The sequence below is a fragment of the Engraulis encrasicolus genome, chromosome 3 (assembly GCF_034702125.1).
Source record: "Engraulis encrasicolus isolate BLACKSEA-1 chromosome 3, IST_EnEncr_1.0, whole genome shotgun sequence".
Lineage (NCBI taxonomy): Eukaryota > Metazoa > Chordata > Actinopteri > Clupeiformes > Engraulidae > Engraulis > Engraulis encrasicolus.
This window is the reverse complement of record NC_085859.1, coordinates 13,213,538-13,232,913: the sequence shown is the minus strand read 5'-3', so window position 1 is coordinate 13,232,913 and position 19,376 is coordinate 13,213,538. Positions and strand designations below refer to the sequence as shown.

Genomic DNA, 19,376 nt, shown 5'->3' with positions numbered 1-19,376 from the left:
CTCACCCAACATTAAAATTGCTACCCAAAACAAGGTGACTTGGCATATTAAAGTTATTAGGCTACTATTATTAATATAAATTCATTTAATTACGATGTGCAGGAATGATGGCGAAAAGTTATAGCATACATAATGCATTTATTATTGTTTATCATTGTTATCACTACACATATGCAAGTATGCAAGACATCTACAGCCCTTTGGTCACTATACTAAACCCAATGTGGCCCAATGTGACCTAGCACCTAACATTTGTGCATTTGTGACTGATGCCTATATGATATGTAAACAGAGGGACATTAACAAAAATCAAAGGAGATAAAATATTGAATTAGTCCTGCCAAGCACAAACTCTTCTCATTGTCTCATTAACATTAATAATAAATGCACATTTCCTCCCCCTTTCCGGAATCTCTTATAATGCAGTTCGAACTGTTTTGTATTTCTACTTTCTAGATCTTATTCAGCAATCAATACCCTAGTTAATCTGCCGTCATCATGTTGCACGTTGCTGTGGTGTAAATTTTGTCCCTTAAATTGTAGGGTTCCAGGGGTCTCAGGAGTTCAAAATTGTCAAAATTATGTCCCTACCATGGCCTAAATGAATTTCCCCCTGGGGATCAATAAAGTTACTCTAGCCTAGTCTACTCTACTCTAAACTGGGTTTGATTACGACCCGGGTCATTTGCCGATCCCTCCCGTCTCCCTCTCTCCCCACTCATTTTATGTCTCTCCTCTAGTTCTGTCAAAAAAAGATAAGGCAAAAAAGCCCTAAAAATATATAGAAGTTCAAAATTATTCAGTCAGTAATTCATTGGAGTGACTGCTGTGGTGGGTCAATCCTACATCCTAGGCCTACCGGAGAGAGAGAGAGAGAGAGAGAGAGAGAGAGAGAGAGAGAGAGAGAGAGAGAGAGAGAGAGAGAGAGAGAGAGAGAGAGATGGCCATAATGTGTAGTCTGAGTGGATGTTTTGTATTTGTGTGTTTGTGTAAGCCGTGTGTGTGTGTGTGTGTGTGTGTGTGTGTGTGTGTGTGTGTGTGTGTGTGTGTGTGTGTGTGTGTGTGCACATATGGCAAGCGGTTTTAACATTTAATAGCCAGAATGGATATGTGTTGCAGATATCTGTAACTCGGTTTCGCCTAGTCAAAATTTGCATTTCAGATATCCGCAACGACATTCCTCCTATCCGTAACTGTCATTTCGGATATCCGTAATAGAGTTCTTCAGCGGAAGCGGAAGCATGTAGTAGATTGTAGTCTTTCATGTTAGCATTTAAGGACGTCCTGGTTCCTATCGGCTTCCGGCCTCCATTGGGAATGAATAGGGGTAAATTTCAAATAAGCTCCGAGTGCAAGCACGCGCTTAGCGAACCCCCGCAAACTGTCGAGGGTGTTAAAAATAGGCTGTAGGTATGACATGGTTGATCATTTTGTGTCAAACTTCGACATAAATACGATGTTGCGTCCATATGCTAAACCCGGAAGCTTTTGGCGACTACAGAAACGGCGCCAGTATCTAACGGCATGTACGTGCGGAAGGTTGTACCCATGGCAACCAAAGGAAAGTATGTAGTTCGGAAGTTTTAATGATCAGAAAGGGGTTAGCAATATTGAATTATAATCGATATGATTTAACATGTGAATACACCAACATGATGATACGATCCGTTCCACTAATGAGAACGGGATGCGGGGACACGCTAATGTTCGTTGTTGCCGTGCAACTTATATTTTTGCCAAACCTGAATCTCTATGGCGTTTTGCAATGTAAAAAATCGCCAGGGAACCGGTAGTCCAAACGCCGCATACAAGTTGACGTCAACGCTGAAGAGCTCTATGAATTCTGGATAGGGCAAATGACGTCACGTTTGCCATTCATTTCAATGGGTGATGTAATTTTGGACATCCGCAATTCTATTTTGGATATCCACAACATAGATTGCAGATATCTGCAACTGAATTGCAGATATCTTTAATTGCAATTCGAGATATCTACAATTGAATTTCGCCTAGTCAAAATGTCAGTTCAAGATATCTTCAAATCCTTCTAATTCAAGATATCTATATCTTCCTTTTTGGATATCCTTAATTGAGTTTTGACTAGGCGAAATTCAATTGCAGATATCTGTAACTGGAGTTACGACTAGTCAAAATGACGTTTTAGATATCTCATACTGGAGTTATGGATAGGCGAAATGTAATTGTAGATATCCACTATCCAATTATAGATATCTGGAAATGATTTTTGATTAGAGATATCTCAAAATGGAGATATCTGTAATGTTCATTCTGCCTAGTCGAAATGTAATTAAAGATATCTAGAATAACAGTTTTGACTAGGCGAAATGACGTTACAGATATCTGTATGCAAATGACCCATGCACGCACAAACCCCCTCCCCTTCCCCCACCCCTCACATTAGGCGGGAGCACACAAACACTGGACACACACACACACACACACCGCCATTTTAGTGATTAGTTGCACCTGTGAAATGGACAACGAGCGTCAAGAAACCGTTTTTAATTGTCTTTTCAACATAGCTACTCGTGCAAGAGCAGAGTTGGCAAGCTCCAGTGCAGATCATGCCTTAAGTTACTTCAACGCGACGACCGACTGTTTCATCGAGTACAGGGTGAGTTCTGTTTTAAATTGGTACAAGTGTATGCTGTGAGTCCAACGGTTAACTTTGAACCCGTTCAAAAAGCTCGGTATCACCACTCATACACCATCAATTGAGAGCGCAGGTTTTTGTCGTTAATAGCACCTTGTGGTTGTTGTCTATAACCGGGAAAGACCGGATGCAATTTGCCAACAGTTTTACTTGAACTTGGCACACATTAGCAGCTACCACAGACATTTAGCACATTAGCTATGAGGGTGATTCTTTACTCTGCATAAAGGTATTTGTTTTGTGCTGCTTAAATATGCACTTGTTGTTGAATTGCTGTTCCTGTCTCCTTTTTTGATCATTTCTTGGGTTGTAGTTACGTCAGAATTCCCCATCACGGGAGCGCGCGAATTTGAAATGGTGGACAACCTGGGCTTGGAGCCATTGAAACCCATTCAAAACTTCATTTTTTCGATCTGACACAGAATATTTTTAATTAGACCTAAAGACACACCATTGTTTAAAAGCTGAGAACCTCAGCTTTCCATAACTGAAAGCGGTATTTTCCTAGCATCTACCAATCCGAAGGTAGCCTACTTTATGTGCGGAATTACTTTTCTTAAGATAGCATTTTGTTTCCTTGGAAACGGACGCGGTTTATGTGTTACGCACACGCTATTTGACTCGGTTTTGCACTATTATGGATGAATTTCTAATCTTGACATGTTAATGGACAATCTATGCGAATTTCATAATGTGTTTTTATGTGATATGGGAGTAAATGTGTTTACATCCCGTCTGGGATTTGTTAAACTAGCTGGCCCGCTAGTTAGCTAGCAAGTGCTAGGTCTCTACACTACATCATGTCAAAAGTGGAAAGATTTGCCGACACTCAAGGCTGTGGATAAAATGAACTGGTTCTGTGAATATTTTCAGAATGTTTTGCTTTGACAAACTGCTGATATTAAACATCCACATCCTGGTGTTTCTTTGTTTATGCTTGGGCCATTGAGACAGATCGAGTCTAATATCTATTACAGTACTTACTTGCTATATAGCTAACTAGCGGACTAGCTAACAAATCCCAGACGGGCGTACTGTTAACACATTTTACTCCCATGTTACATAAAAACGCATTTTGAAACTCGTACAGATTGTCCATTAGAATGTCAAGATTAGAAATTCATCCATAATAATGCAAAACCGAATCAAATGACATACATTTATCGCTTCGTCAGTCTGTCTGGCTCATTGGTCTTGCTTCATCTCCGCTCCGTTTCCAAGGAAACAAAACGCTATCTTTAGAAAGGTAACCCCGCACATAAAGTAGGCTACCTTCGGATTGGTAGATGCTAGGAAAATACCGCTTTCAGTTATGGAAAGCTGAGGTTCTCAGCTTTTAAACAAGTCCCATGGTGTGTCGTTAGGTCTGATTAAAAATATTCTGTGTCAGATCGAAAAAATGAAGTTTTGAATGGGTTTCAATGGCTCCACGCCCAGGTTGTCCACCAGCAGCGGTAGATCACCACCAGGGGGCAGCACTATGACGTCAGCTGCAACCCAAGATTTTTTAAATTACTGATAGGCTGGTGTCTCATTTACTGTGGCAGAGGTCTGATCATGATGTTGCCCTGCCCACAGAGTTTGACTGAATAATAATGGTACTGTAGCCTAGTGTTGTAGAAGCAGTACAATGTTGATTTGCTTCTGCAGTGCATTCATACTTAACCTGGGATAAAATGACAAGCATGCATTTTTGTTTCATTTTCAAAGTTAGGCGACGAGGACATGATGAGGACAAGCACTGTCAAGTCCTCTTCAGCTCCAATGATTATAGCCAGTGCCCAAGGCTCCACGTCTCTATGCACCATTCATCTCAACACTAACCAAATGGTAAGGCTTCACTAAAACAAAATCACATTAATTGACTGATTTCTAACCTGAATGCCTCTTCTTGCCTATGAAAAGCGTCTCAGCAATTTGCATCTCACAGAACTGAGACAGTAACTTGGGAAATCCCATTCTGCTTTGCACAATCATTCCCATCCGAAAGACGGCATGGAGTTTATCCTCAGCGAGGGTACCAGACCACTGTCTCTCTACAATTGGAGAGCTGGGAGACGTGGAAAGGCGATGGATGTTTGTTGGAATAGATACAACTGACACGATTGGCTATGGCTACGTATGCCCAATAAACAGCCATTGCAATCGTAAAACACACACCCCCTACTGGATTTACAGTAGGCAGGTCTGCAGACCTTTTTTAAGTTGTGATTAGGTCTGGTTATAATCAGACAACCGAGACAGTCATGCCTTCCAGAACTTGCCATATGCACGCCACTCCACCTGCACTGGCTTGTATAACATGATTCTTACATTAACACAGTATTGCGAGTATGATCGCATTTTAACAAAGCAATGACACGTATGGATGAACTCTTAAACTGTTCTCTCTCTATTATATCTCCCCACTCCTGAAATTATTTGTTGATTTAGTCTACAATTCAGCAGTTTCCAAACTTTTTTCCCTGTACACCCCCTTGTATATTTTAATGTGGTTTGCTCACCCTCGGCCTAAGCGTGTTTGCATTATGGGTTAGCAAATCACTGCACATTATGCAGAGTCATTTTGGAGAATCCTCATTCCCAATAGACCCAATATTTTTCTGCCGTCATTACAATGGAACTTGTTACATGACAATATAAATTACACTATGAATTGCACTTCCAATGGACCCTTCCAGCATACAATTCACTATACAGTTAAAAAAACCTACTACTTATTGTTCATTAATGCTGTTTAAAACACACACATATCCACCATTACTGTACTCTATTCATTTTGTGCACTCCCTTATGGAAGGCCGCGCACCCCAGTTTGGGAAACCCTGGTCTACATATTTCACTAAAAAGAATTGATTACATGATTACTCCTAAAATAATATGCCATATGTTTTTCAGGTGGCTTTGTAACAGTGATTGTGGGAGGATGCTGTGCAGGTGTCAACATGAGTGTGCCGGAGGACTAGGTATGTGCACAGAAAATGAAAGCAAAACACACTGTTAACTGTCTTCTGTACCCGTTGGAACATGACATTGTGATGTGTGTGTGTGTGTGACGGAGGTGTCCCTGCACGGTTCGACTTGTGTGATTCAAGTGTACAAAAAATTGCATTCTATAGGTGTGGGCAGACGTTGCTAAATGGTTAAGGATGTGGTCTTATGGCCAACTAGCACTTAAGATCAGAAGGTTGCTGAAACAAGTCCCACCCTTACCTCTCCCTTCACCTCCATGCATGACTGAACTGCCCTTGAGCAAGGCACCTGGCCCCAAATGGTTCCAGGGACTGTAACCAATACCCTGTGAATAAGTCACTTTAGATAAAAGTGTCAACTAAGTGTAATGTATTGTGTGTGTATTTACACAAGATCATTGGGTAGTAAACTTCTAAATTCAAACCCCTACTGATGGACTCCACAACCTAGCTTAAGTTTTTGGGTATACTCACTTTGCCTGCGCACACTCATTTAAAACCTCTCTGTCTATCTCTACTGTTTTGCTGACTAGAGTATGCTGGCGTCGACACCCCACCTCCTCCCCTTCAGACTCCATCGAGGGTTGGTCCCTGTCCTGTGAGGAGAGGATGCAATGGGTCTCTGCTTCAGCCGTGGCACCTTCTCTACAACCCTCGCCACTGTCACCAGTTTGTCCCCATCCTGTGAAGGGGGGTAGGCTTTAGCCCCCTGCCTCATCAATCGGCAGGATAAGCGCCCTCTTCTTTGAAACAGGACATGTTTTATTGATGCTCTACATGAGTATTATATACATGTATATATACAGTGCCATGTGTATGTTTTTACCCCCCCTACTGATTTTGTTTACTTTTTTGCACATTTGGCACACTTAACATTTTCAGATAGCCACACTAATGTAAACATTACCCATGACCCAAGTAAGCATAAAATGCAGTTTCTCAGTGATTAATTTATATTTTCTCAGAAGCTTTGTATGCATTGTCAATGGTTTTTTTTTTTTGTAGCAAATGTGAGACAAGTCTTGATACTCTCCTTGTCAGAGGTGACTTTGGCCGTTGAACTCTGACATGCTTGCAATGTTTACCTAGTCTCTTTCTTATTGTTGAGTCATGAACACTTCCATTTCATGCGGTAATTAACACCTCCCATTGGTAAGATATTGTTCTGTGTTCCTTTCTAAACTCTTGGATCCACAGTCACTGTCTTCTTGGGGTAATTTTAGTGTGACAGCCAAAATGTTCACCATTACATCATGTATTCTCCATTTATGGATAATGGCTCTCACCATGGTTTGCAGATGACCCAATGATTTAGAAATAACTGAAGAACCTTTTACAGTCTGAGACATGTAAAAAAAAAATTATTACAACCTGCTCCCGAATGTCGATGATTCACAGTGTGATGTCATGGGTTCGATATGAATTATCTCTTGGTTTGAAAGGCCAGGTAGTAGTCAGACTTGGGCAGCTGTGAAATATAACTCTGCTATCCAAAATGATTTAGATTAATCACAGATACCTTCTCATTTAACTATTTACTTTTTCACACAGGCTCATGCAGGTTTTATGGCATTTTTCTAACAAATGAAATAACCACTGGGACACTGCATTTCACGTTTGCTTGGGTCATTTTTGTTTAATGTTTACTGTGTTCAGTGATCTATACACAACAAAATTGCATTTTATGTCTCACCCGTGCAAGGGGGCAGCCCCCAATGGCGGCCCAAGGGAGCAGTGCGTCGGGATGGTACCATGCTCAGGGTACCTCAGTCACGGAGGAGGATGGGGGAGAGCACTGTTAATTAGTCCCCCACAAACCTGGCAGGTTGGGAGTCATACCGGCAGCCTTTGGGCTACAAGTCTGACGCCCTCACCGCTTACCCATGACTGCCCATAAATATATTGACTGCAAGCTTAACTTTGCAGATAATGTTGATGCCGTATGCAAAAAGGCCAATCAAACGTTGTTCTTAATCGAGAAGCTGAACCAGAGAGAGTAGAGAGAGAGGTTCCATTGGCCCATTGTTTCCTGGTTCTATTGTGGCCCCCCTTAGGCAGACCTAGGCAGACCTAAGGACTGTTCTATTCATTGTAGGAGCATTATGACACGCCCCTTTAGGCAGACCGGAACCTGGTCGCGTTAGGTGCCCATAGAAACCTATTATGTTGGCATATCTCTATAGAACCCCCATACTCAAATAGCGGCCCGCGGGCCACTTGTGGCCCGCGGGGCATCTATTTGTGGCCCTCGAATAATTTTGAAAAATTAAAAAAAATATATATATATATATTTTTTTTTTTGGTCCGATCGCGCTGCCGGCTCTTATTTTGAAATCGCGCCACAGACGCTAGGAAGATGCGTGCCGTGTCTCCGCCCCCTCAATCAGTTTCTCCCTGCAGGCTCCAAACAGAAGTGACTATGAGGGTGGCAGAGGCTGTTGTGAGGTAGACTACTGAAGGGAAGTACGGTAGAACTTGTAAATAAATTATTTACAAAGTTCTCTTTGCCTCGTTTTTGAAAGTAATGGTCCACATTTCATTGCATACAGTGTGTTAGGACTTCGAATTGGTTTAGCACTAGCTGTAGCTAGTTGCTAACACAAATGAAGGCAAATTGTGTTTGAGCTCTGCTGGCAGCTAACTAGGGGTAGCCTACTTAAAAACGAATTGCTTGATAAACTTTTCACACTTTTAAACAGTCCCCAAATAGTTCGTTTGGAAAGCTAAGCCCCTCATAAGATTTCAAACAAAGTTATGAGCAACTTGATGATTTATTATTGGCTGTTGCATTTAATCAACATTGCATCAATGTGCCATTTTCTTGTTGGCAAAACCTGGTGTCCTCCTATCTATGTGTCCTCTTTGTTGGGTCCATTATTGCATCTGATTCTCATTATGCATGTGAGAGTTGCATAAACAAAGTCATAATAAGCAACATTTGTTTGAAAAGTGTTATCTTCAGGCTTATTGGTTTTCTCACTAAGAAATAAATGTTTATGAATGTAGTCTGCAAATATAGGCTAATCTTATGTCATTTAAAAAAATAATCTTATGTCATTTAAAAAAAAATACTGAAGGGTGGGTGGCAATGACAGCAAGGCAGGCACCTCACCCCACAGTGCTCCAGAAAAATGCAGGCCCTTTATGAGAGAAATGTTCTCCCATCCTGTCACTGGAAACTAAATATCTGCTGTGGGTGTGAGTGCGTGTGTTTTGTGATTACAAAGGCCTTATCATTTTTTATTTTTAAAAAAAAAATTTTTTTGGTGGGGGTCGTGTCGTGTCAGCCCGGCCCGGCCCTTTATTGGGAGGAATTTAGAAAAACTGGCCCTCGGGGACTTTTAATTGAGTACCCCTGCTATAGAATATCTCTGGCTGAACGGCTTTGGAGTAAACTGCAACATCTTGGAGAGGACATATGTAAGCCTAATAGAGAGTGGCCTTACCTATAACAGTTCTGTTTGGTATGGCCACCTCACCTTACTTAAGAACAGGCTGTCCAGAGTGGTAGGAAAGGAAATATTATATGAGGAACTCACAAGCCACTGGACAGTCTATACAGGATACAGTTGACAGGAAAACACTGAACATTTTAGATGATTCTACCCATCCTCTTCCCTCTAAATTTGAACTGCTGCCATCAGGTAGGCACATCATTGCAAGGAGAAACATCTATAAACATTATTTTATACCATGGTAAACAAGCAATGGGAAAGCTAGAGGTGTAGGGTCTGGAACTACTGACTGATTTGTATGTGTGTGCTGGGAGGGGGTTGGATGCAGCGATTTGTTCGCCTGTTTTTGTCTATTTGTGTTTGTATTCAGTGAGACCAAAGGCAATGTTCATGCTGGTATGACAAAGTATTTTCTATTCCATAATAAAACGTTGTTATGCCATCTTTTTTGTTTCCATCTTGATCTTGCCTCTTGCTTTTCATGTCTGCTTTCATTTAATTACCCCCCCTTCATGATGGTGTGTTAAGGGTAATGCCTTACATTAAAATTAATGTTGTTATTAGAGGTGCTCCGATTGCTCGGCAGCCGATCATGATCGGCAGATAATGGCCAAAAATAGCCTGATCGGTGATCGGAAAAACATGCCGATCAAAAAACCGATCCAGAGATATTAAATTCCTCACGCAACCATTTCGCCTTTACACCTGGCGCTGCCTGCATGTAGCCTAGGTGCTGGCTCTGCACCAAAATAAGGCATCTTTACTTGTCTTTAACTTTTTGGAATTCCCTCCTTCATTTTCACCATTTATAATCATATCTGCATCAACAATGATCTGATTTTCCGATCCATGCGCAGTTTACATGACGCTTGTAATTTGTGAATGACGTGTCAGTCTCGCCATGTTCACTATTTTGAGTTACAGCCTGTCAGCACGCAACAACTAAACGTTTCCAAAACAATCATCAGCTGTATTGTTTTTAAAGTTGTAGCCTAATGGACAGCCAGGTCATTAGTTTTGTAGTCGCTGCAACACCAAACAGCAACTAGGGAGAATGGACGGTGAAACTCAATGAGTCTGTGCAGGGAATTCTACATTCTATGACAGTGTTACAGAGAAAGAGCTTTCCTCGCAGACACGCTGTGTTGTGCGTGTTCCCTGTTCTTTCAAGTGAAGTTTTTTTTCTTGTTTTGTGTATGTAGAATCTCAAGTGTTTCAGTCACAATGTAATTTGCGATAGACTACTTCTCGCCCGTTAGCCATTTTACGTTATAACCTGTGTAGTTGCCTCGGTCAGCACGCGACAAGTTCACGTTGTCCGCACAAGCATGCCAACGTTATTGTTTTCAAAGTTGTAATTGACAGTCAGTCGATTAGTTTGATAGTCGCTGAAACGCCAAACGGCGACAGAAGTGAGAGGGAGAGAGCAGAACGGTCGCGGAGCACTACAGCTGTGGACAGTGAGTGACAGAGAGGGGAGGGGCTCTCCTCACGAGGCTGCTCATTTAAAGCGACAGGGTTTTTTCTCGTATGCAGAAGACGAGAGACTGAGATCCAGGTGTCTGAGCTTCAATTCAATCTCAAATAGTTAAGTAATTATATGCAATAACTTATAAATTGATGTAATGTTTCAGTTTCAATTCAATCTTAAATAGTTTAGTAATTATATGCAATAACTTATAAATTGATTAATACTGTAGACTTACTTGTAGGCTATATTACCAACACTAGTCTGAAAGAGCTGAAAGATAATAATAATAATAATAATAATAATAATAATAATAATAATAACAATAATAATCATAATCATAATAGTAATAGCCTAATAATAGGCCTACATTGTGAAAGCGACATGTGCAAATTAAGATTGATTGGTTTATGGGCAGAAATATTCAATAAGGATAATTAATAGGCTATTAAAAAAATAGGAAATAATTTCTGTGATCGGCAATGATCGGTGATCGGCAGATAAAGATTTTTGGTGATCGGTATCGGTGATCGGGCCAAAAAATGGTGATCGGAGCACCTCTAGTTTTCATGTAGCCTAAGGGACTGCTTTGAAAGCACAGTAATAATCACTGATGCATTACACTTCTTCGGTAACTTGCCAAAAACTGATGGTAAGTAAGCCAAACAACCTTTGGTTGAAATATTGCTGGAGGCAGTAGTTTTTTGGCAGTGTAATATCATAGCCCTTTACCTCTATAGCACCTCTCTGGTAATATTAGCAGGCAGGGCTCATAACTTTTTGCATCACTAGCCCAAATGGCTAGTAGGCAAAACTGGCTTGTAAGGTCTTTTCTACCAGTCGAATCGAAATTTAAGCAGCATTTAGTATGTTGGCTGATATTAATTCAGAGCGAATTCAGTGTAAAATACAAGACAGCGTGAAGGGCGAGATTTGACAGACAGAAAAGGCGTCTGTATCACGTATTTTGTTTGTAACAACGAGTCTAATGGAGAGGGAAACAACACAAATCGGATACATGTTAAACATTTTAAGAAATCGTATCAGACTATAATCTGTTTATTACCATAGTAGTTATCTTTAAATAGTGCTTTTCGTCGTAGCTTGTTCAAATGCATCGCCTGTAAACACATCAACAAAGGAGCGTATCTGGCTAAAACATGGAACTAAGTAGCTAACCAATCAGAATTTGTAGGGGGCGGGTCGTGGCAGAACAGAGCGACGTCTTACTACGTCAAGGAGGGTATTTTACACTATTCAAAATGACGTTTGAGATATCTTTAACTTTCATTCTGCCTAGTCAAAACTGAATTACAGATATCCATAATTGTTATTTGAGATATGTGACGAGTTGAATGTCGTTTTCAATGACGTCATTGCAGATATCTGTAACTCAGTTTCGCCTAGTCAAAATACAATTGTAGATATCTATAACTATCATTTTGAATAGTCGAAATGACGTTTCAGATATCTCCAATGGCTATCACGACTATCCAAAATACAATTGTAGATATCCAGAATGACGTTGTTGATATCTACGATGACAATTGCGGATATTCGAGCATAGCTAATAAATGATAATTCCGCTTGCCATATGCACATGTGTGTGTAAGAGAGTCTATGTTAACTGATGTAAGGCATTTTACTCAGATTTTTGCTATGTTTACTGCAATGTGCAATTATGTATTACAGTAGGTCTTTGTGTAGGCCTATGTCGTGTATCTATGTATATACGCTGTCAGGCACCTTAATGTCCCTCTGGATTAATAAAAGTACTCTACTCTACTGATGGACTGATTGATTGATTGATTGATTGATTGGTTGATAAGTAGGCTACATTAGCTGAATGTAAAATAGAGTACACACAGAGAGAGAGAGAGAGACACGCACACACAGTCACACACACACACACACACACACACACACACACACACACACACACACACACACACACACACACACACACACACACACACACACCGCGCACGCATGCCTAATTGATTAAAATGAATAAAATTGCATAGAAGAAATGCACAATTTTATGGGGGGAGGACAATATGTCCTTTTTGCTGTCTGGGTGATGGTCACCCTAACACACCTCAAACACACATGCCTGCTGGGCCAGTTCGGCATCAGTCCAGTAAAGTCGTGAAAGAGAAGAGTCTTTACTTGAAGTTTGTTTCACCACTCAGGCCTAGGCCTAAAAGTTCTCTGTTGTGTGTTATCACAGGCAGTCTACTCCTGTTCGACTGGTAGCGCATGCGCATTATACTGTATTCTTTGCGAGGGATCCGTGTGGTGATGGGTAGCGCGTCGCGCAAGGTTAGCAGCAAAATAGCAAACGGGCTAGTAGAACCAAGCAATCAGTGGAACAGCCTCGCAGTTTTAAGAAATAGTTTACTGCCAGTATATTTGTTTGTTTTCCCCCGGGTATACGTTGTCAGCAGTTTCAGTCAACGGAGTCAGACGTCAACCTGGTAAGGGAGTGTTTTACGTATGCTCTCTGCAGCAGTAACCCTCTGCCTTTTTGTGGAATTGCTTCTGGAGGGAATGGCGGCAGCCATAACCCTTTTCACCAAATCCACAAGTAGGATGGGGTCGTGTGATATGCAATGCAATGGCTGAATCTGACAATGTAGTTCTAATATTGAATCAACCAATCTTCGTGCGTTTGCACGTTAGTTGGGCTAATCTAACGAAGAAGACAAACGGCGTGCATGGGATGTTTGCACATTGGGGAAATGAAGACTGGATCAGTTTCTTATACAAGTCTGCGAAATGCTCCAATTTCTATATTGTGGAGTTGTTGACGAATTTGATCCTCAAGAAAATGTTTCACACGCCTTCAAATGTTTGTAAAGTGTTGGAATATCAGAGAGCATAGTTCTATAACACCTCCCCACCCCCTGCGTTGTTTGGTCACCGACAGCGCGATTTGAAGTTTGTGATTTGTGACTTCAAAACATTGCCCCACCCCCATCATTTTATTTTGGCTAGAACTACTTTTCCCCAAATTGAAATGCACTAAATATACAGTGTCGCAGATAAAGTAATGTTCAAAATTGCAGCACCTTAGATGATGATGATGATGATGATGAATGATGGGTTTTTTTTTCAACACAGGCCTACACAATATTTTGTAACAAGGCAAAAGCAGAAGTCCTTTATTCTAGAAAGCTGCCAAGTTTACTTGACATCACACATTATGAGTAGTATTTCTGTTTTAGAACTTGGAGAGTTAGGCATGTCATTCCTACAGTAGGCTAGTATGAAATACTGTAGGTTGGGCACTGGTCTGCTTTATTTTTTGTTGAGCTTTTGAAGCAGCACATTTTACAATGCGTTACACCATAGGAAAAGATGCATGTTTCAGTTGTGAAAACATTTGAACATGTCCAACAGAAAATATTTAATATGCAAGCAGAAGTAGTTATGTACATAAATTTGAGCATCCCCACATAATCTATCCATTAATTATGTAAATTTAGAGCTGATATAATACAGTTGGTATACATCCCATAGAAGCAGAATAGTCTCAGAAGTCTGTCATCACCATACATTTTTTTGCAAATTACTCCATCCTTTTCTTCGTTGGGTACACAGACTGTTTCAAATCAGCTTGTATCAATCATATTATAATCTTAAAATTTTCTCCTGAAACTACAGCAGTTTATCATAAGATCTCAAATGGGTACCCATTACCCAAATTTTTGCATACTACTGTATACCAGCATTTGACTTACCTATGTGTATATACATAATATATTTAAAAGATAGGTGGTAGAATGTGGAGACAACAAAGCCTGCATACTGAACTTTAAAGTTGCTGAATGTGTTGACTTTTGTGTTGTTAGCTGTGTCTGACAAATATTTTAATTGCAGGACATGGTGTTTTCGTAGCAAGCATGAAGCGTAAGAAGTCTCTCAAGTAAGTATGCTCTTTCCCTTTTTGCCTGGAAGCGTTATGACCGGGGCAAGCTATCTACTACATGACCCTCACAAATGAAACGTGTTTGCTTTGAAGTCAAAACGAAAATTCTGATGCCTCTGCAGCCATCTTCAAAATGACGGCCGAGGAAAAGTTAATCAATTTGTGTACAGAGGATTGACGTAAAAGATTTGGTCAAAATCTGCTCACCCCTTGAAAAACAAACAAACTTTTGTGCAGACAAAAATATCTGTCACATACAGATGGATTATGTTGTTAAGGAAATGAATTAAAGCTAATTAATTAGACCACGACAAGTTGATCAGAGTTTACAATTGGCTTTCACGAAAGACGAGAGAGATACAAGATGCCGAGAACTTGCTCTTTTGGCTTTCAGAACTCTCACTGTCTCTGCCTTCCGGTACGATTGTTGTTAATGAGAAGACAGAGGAATGGAAATTCAGAGGTCACACAGTCAGCAGGGAGAGGAGTAACTCCCCTAACCTCTTATCAGCATCAGAGGCAGCCTTGCAGGTGTTCACCAGAGTGCCCAGCCCACAGAAACGGAGTTAGACCAGAAGCCTTAAGAAAGAAGAACCAAGCCTTAACTAAAATATTAGAATTACAACCAGGGAACTGTATGCCTCCAGTACCTTCAGCAGGTGTAATATGAAGCACTCCTTGTCCTTAACACAAACACGTTTGATTTGGTCTTCATTGACCATGGCTTTTAGTCCGCCTTTCGTGTAGAACTAAAGACACGTTCACGTTTCCATGTGGAGGTCGAAAAATTACTATTATGCTGAGACTGTGTGATAGACTCTGTTGAGCTGTGTTATGGACAACCGTTTCAGTGAGGATTCTGGTGAGCTAAAGGCCAAAATGCAGTGTAGCAGGTATTTTTGTTGGCTTGCCGAGGGCGCTTTAAGCTCCAGTCATTTCACCCCAAAGTGTGTTCAGCCATTTTGTCGACCTTCATTTTGCATTAAATGAGTAACATAGCCCAATTGAAAGTAACCACGAGCTAAATACTACATAAGCTGTCCGCCTTCAATGTTACGCATTTACTTTTTAAGTCACAACGAGGGCCCGCCAAGGCACCAAGAGGCCCCGCCAAGGCACCAAGAGGGCCCCGCGAGGCACCAAGAGGAATCGCCTCGGCCCGGCGCAGTCATCAACCCCCTGAAGAGCTTGGTGGGCTGTCAGATTCAGCACGGATGGAGGGAGGCCCCGGGCAAGATCTCCAAATGGAAAGGCATCGTGCTGGACCAGGTGGCCATCGTCCCCTCCCTCTACTTGGTCAAGTATGAGAACGTGGACTGTGTCTATGGCATCGAACTGCTGAAAGATGGCCGTGTGCAGAAGCTGGAGATTGTCTCAAATCGCGTTGGTTAGTAGTCACTTACACTTACACTTACATTGCAATACAAATTTGAAGATGTGTTTTTGTGCAGTATTAGTTTAAGCAGAATGGATTGGTGCATTGTTGGGACTAAAAGGGACACTGTGTGAGATTTTAAGTTGATTATTTCCAGAATTCATGCTGCCCATTCACTAATGATACGTTTTTCATGAATAATTACCACCACCATCCAATTCTAAGTATTCATTATGACTGTAAAAATGGCACTTTTCATACATGAAAAGGGGGATCTTGTCCATGGTCCGCCATTTTGAATTTCCAAAAATAGCCATTTTTAGCTGCAAAAATGGCTGTACTTAGACCATACTAGAAAATAGTTGTTTATTACTTAGTAGACTTTCATGTAAAGATAAAATTTGCCAATAGGCAGCCCAGTTTCAGTGAGCAGCATAGTTGCAGTACCCTTTTTGACCATTTCCTGCACAGTGTCCTTTTAAGCTGGACTAACATGGCATTTTTTTTGCAATATGAGCAATATGAGGTTTAGGTGCCTTGCTTGATCACTTCAGCCATGGATTCAATGGTCAGAGTGGGATGTGAACATGCAACCCTTTGATTCAAAGAGCTTAAGAACATAGCATAGTTTGCCTAGGGGCCTGTACTACACAGGTCAACCTACCCAGAAGTAAGCCAGGGTTAACTTGACTGGAGAGAAGACATCAGAGCAGTGCAGACGCAATTCTTTTCTTCTTTTAATTTAGGTGCACACCCATGGACTCTGATGAAGATGGTACATTCATCAAAACATTAATCCCTATCTTGTGCACTTAATTAAAAGAAGAAAATAATGCCATCTGTGCTGCTCAGTTTGCCAGAGGCCCATGTTTCCACCTCTGACTCCCGTTGTTTGCTTCTTTTTCCCCTCAACTTCAGACTCTTACATGGAGATTGACAACAAACAGGCAGCGTCCATGCTCGGTCGGGCAGTGCAGCACAAGTTTGAAAACGATGACGGCTCCAAGGACGAGTGGCGAGGCATGGTGCTGGCCCGCGCCCCCATCATGACACCCTGGTTCTTCATCACGTATGAGAAGGACCCCATGCTCTACATGTACAAACTCTTTGAAGACCTCAAGTCGGGAGACCTCCGGTTTCTTGCTGGTGAGTTGGAAGCAAAGGCTATTTTCAACATGTGCTTAAAGGTGCACTGTGTAGGATTGTGGCCAGAGTAGGTATTGCAACTATGCTGCTCATTGAATAAAATTTGCACTGCCTTACTCGGAGAACGGTTGAAAGTACAGGAGAAAGGTAAAACCCAATCATTCAATTCAAGGAGAGGTATAAAATAAGCTTATTTCCAGAAATGGGACAGTATCACTTTAAGACTGATAGTGTATGAGACCTGTCCCCAGAAGAGTCTCTCTTTTACTACATCTTGCTTTCTTTCAATTGTTTTGTACGTTTGCTTTGCAAGCGCTGTTTAATTCCTTTAATTGCTAATTTATTCTCAGCGACTTGTTGTATGAATTCATCTCAGAGTCCAATTATTACACAATTGAAGAATTTCAACAAAAAAACTGAAATCAAAATATTTTTTTCCCTCCCCCTTTTTTTCCATGTCCCAAGAAGAGGCGTCGCCGGAGGAGCCGGAGCCGGGCGAGGTGGTGGACAGCCTGGTGGGGAAGCACGTGGAGTACAGCATGGAGGACGGCAGCAAGCGGATCGGACTGGTCATCCAGCAGGTGGAGGCCAAGCCCTCCGTCTACTTCATCAAGTTCGAAGACGACTTCCACATCTACGTCTACGACCTCATCAAGGCCTAGGCAACAAACAAACAAAGAGGCCTCTTTTTTTCCCCTCCTCCACATCCATCCGTGATCACTTTTTTTCTGACGTGACTCTTCAGGCGGATAGAAAACCACCCACGGCTTTACATTTGAGACAATCTCTGACCTTTTATAATGGCGAGAGAAGAGGATGATTTTTTTATATTTTATTTTGAGACAGTGTTCATGCTCACATCCATGGCTTACAACGTTAAGGCCTTGCTATGAAACAATTGCTGGGTCAAGAAAGGTTCACTTGCTGGCAATTCCTCTTTTCTTACCTTACATACCCCACTGTTTAGTGAATGAACGAACACTTTGGATTCAGCCGATGCCTTTTCACTGAAAAAAAAAACATTTCTATCTTAGCATTAATCACTTTTTTCTGTCGTATTGTTTTCCTTTTTTATGTTCCTTTTCCAGCTGTCGCTACATTTACCAGATTGCTTTAAACCGTTCAGTCCAACCTGCCAGTTTCTTTTTTCAGACCAGGAAATTCCTGTCAAAACACTGGATGTTACAAACATCTTTTTTTACCTCAGCCTTTTTAAGTTTTGTCGGTATATATATATATGTAACTCACTTTTTGGGTTTGGGAATTACTCTGGATGGTCCTATGGGAGTTTATTTCCTCCTTTATTTTCCTGTTCATATTGTCTTAAATTTGTGTGTACCTAAGGTTTTGCTGACACAACATGTTTCTGGTTTTCTGTAGTTTGATCCACCCAAATCAGAATTCCTCAAAGTAACTGAACACGGCAGTGTATTTTATATGGGTTGTATCAATCAATATTGCAGTGTCATCGGTAGCCAACATCTGTTTTGCCTTATTGTTTTTGTGCATTATCTTTACTGTATGCTTACTTTCAAATTATTCATAACCCCTCTGTGTATGAGGTTAGTGTGTACTTTTTATCTTGTGTGATATTTGGTGACCGATTACAAGTGCACTTCTTCAGAACGTCTGCTTTTCCTTCCATATGTATTACATCTAGTGAAATGTGCCTTAATAAGCTACATTTTGCCCCAAGTATGGTAAATCCTGAATTTCAACAAGACAATAACACAAGATGAGTACAACTGGCTTTCCTTTCAACTCATGTGGATGTTGATGTACTGGAATTAAAGGAGAATTTCTGGATTTCTGTCCAATTTCACTATGCAGTTTAGGGCTGCACAATTAGTCGAAAATCGTGATATAATCGTGATATCGAAATCGTGATTTCAATTGGGATTTAATCGTGGCAATAGTGACCTACCTTCAAGATCCTCCTTGAAGCCAGAACATACTGACAGGCTGGTGTTTCTGGCCAGAAATCTGTTCATATGAGTTTCATGCTATTTCCTTACATAATTAGTACAATTCATTTTATTTTGCTCATCCCATATATAATTCATTCTTTGTTATATTTCATTTTGTTATAATTGTTTTTTTTTTTTTAATCAGCAAAAATCAATAATCGTGACTGATTTTGACCCAAATAATCGTGATTACGATTTTTTTCATAATCGTGCAGCCCTTATGTAGTTGTGTTGCTCTCTCGCTCCTTGACTTGCCAGTACCTTGAGCACAGGAGCAGTAGATTGTGTAGCCTTTTCTGAGACCCTAGCATGCCAAGTGGGGGCTTTTTTTATTTCCATAGTGTTTTAAATGCCTTTAAAATGCTCCAAATATCATCCCAAGATGTTG

The 19,376-nt window shown here is 40.9% G+C and overlaps 1 protein-coding gene and 1 long non-coding RNA gene across 3 annotated transcripts; both read left to right on the top strand.

The window, feature by feature from the left end:
* The first annotated feature begins 4,148 nt into the window (after window positions 1-4,148).
* Window positions 4,149-6,596, top strand: LOC134445229 (uncharacterized). The gene is made up of 3 exons (XR_010034208.1): window positions 4,149-4,504; window positions 5,573-5,640; window positions 6,180-6,596. It is a non-coding gene; the product is annotated as an uncharacterized LOC134445229 (long non-coding RNA).
* A 6,279-nt stretch (window positions 6,597-12,875) lies between these two features.
* Window positions 12,876-18,827, top strand: spinb (spindlin b). Of its 2 annotated transcripts, none has more exons than XM_063194776.1 (5): window positions 12,876-13,046; window positions 14,452-14,497; window positions 15,574-15,887; window positions 16,794-17,021; window positions 17,490-18,827. In XM_063194776.1, the coding sequence occupies exons 2-5, from the start codon at window positions 14,475-14,477 to the stop codon at window positions 17,681-17,683; spliced, it is 759 nt and encodes a 252-aa protein (XP_063050846.1). In that variant the 5' UTR covers window positions 12,876-13,046; window positions 14,452-14,474; the 3' UTR covers window positions 17,684-18,827. The 2 variants fall into 2 exon arrangements, with proteins under 2 accessions (XP_063050846.1, XP_063050845.1); XM_063194775.1 differs by having other exon boundaries at window positions 17,487-18,827.
* Window positions 18,828-19,376: the final 549 nt, after the last annotated feature.

Bases quoted from the DNA above. Each gene is read 5' to 3' on its own strand.
- spinb (XM_063194775.1), top strand. From the start codon at position 14,475: ATGAAGCGTAAGAAGTCTCTCAA. The intron at 14,498-15,573 runs GTAAGTATGCTC...TTACTTTTTAAG, and splicing joins AAGCGTAAGAAGTCTCTCAA to TCACAACGAGGGCCCGCCAA. The intron at 15,888-16,793 runs GTTAGTAGTCAC...CCTCAACTTCAG, and splicing joins GATTGTCTCAAATCGCGTTG to ACTCTTACATGGAGATTGAC.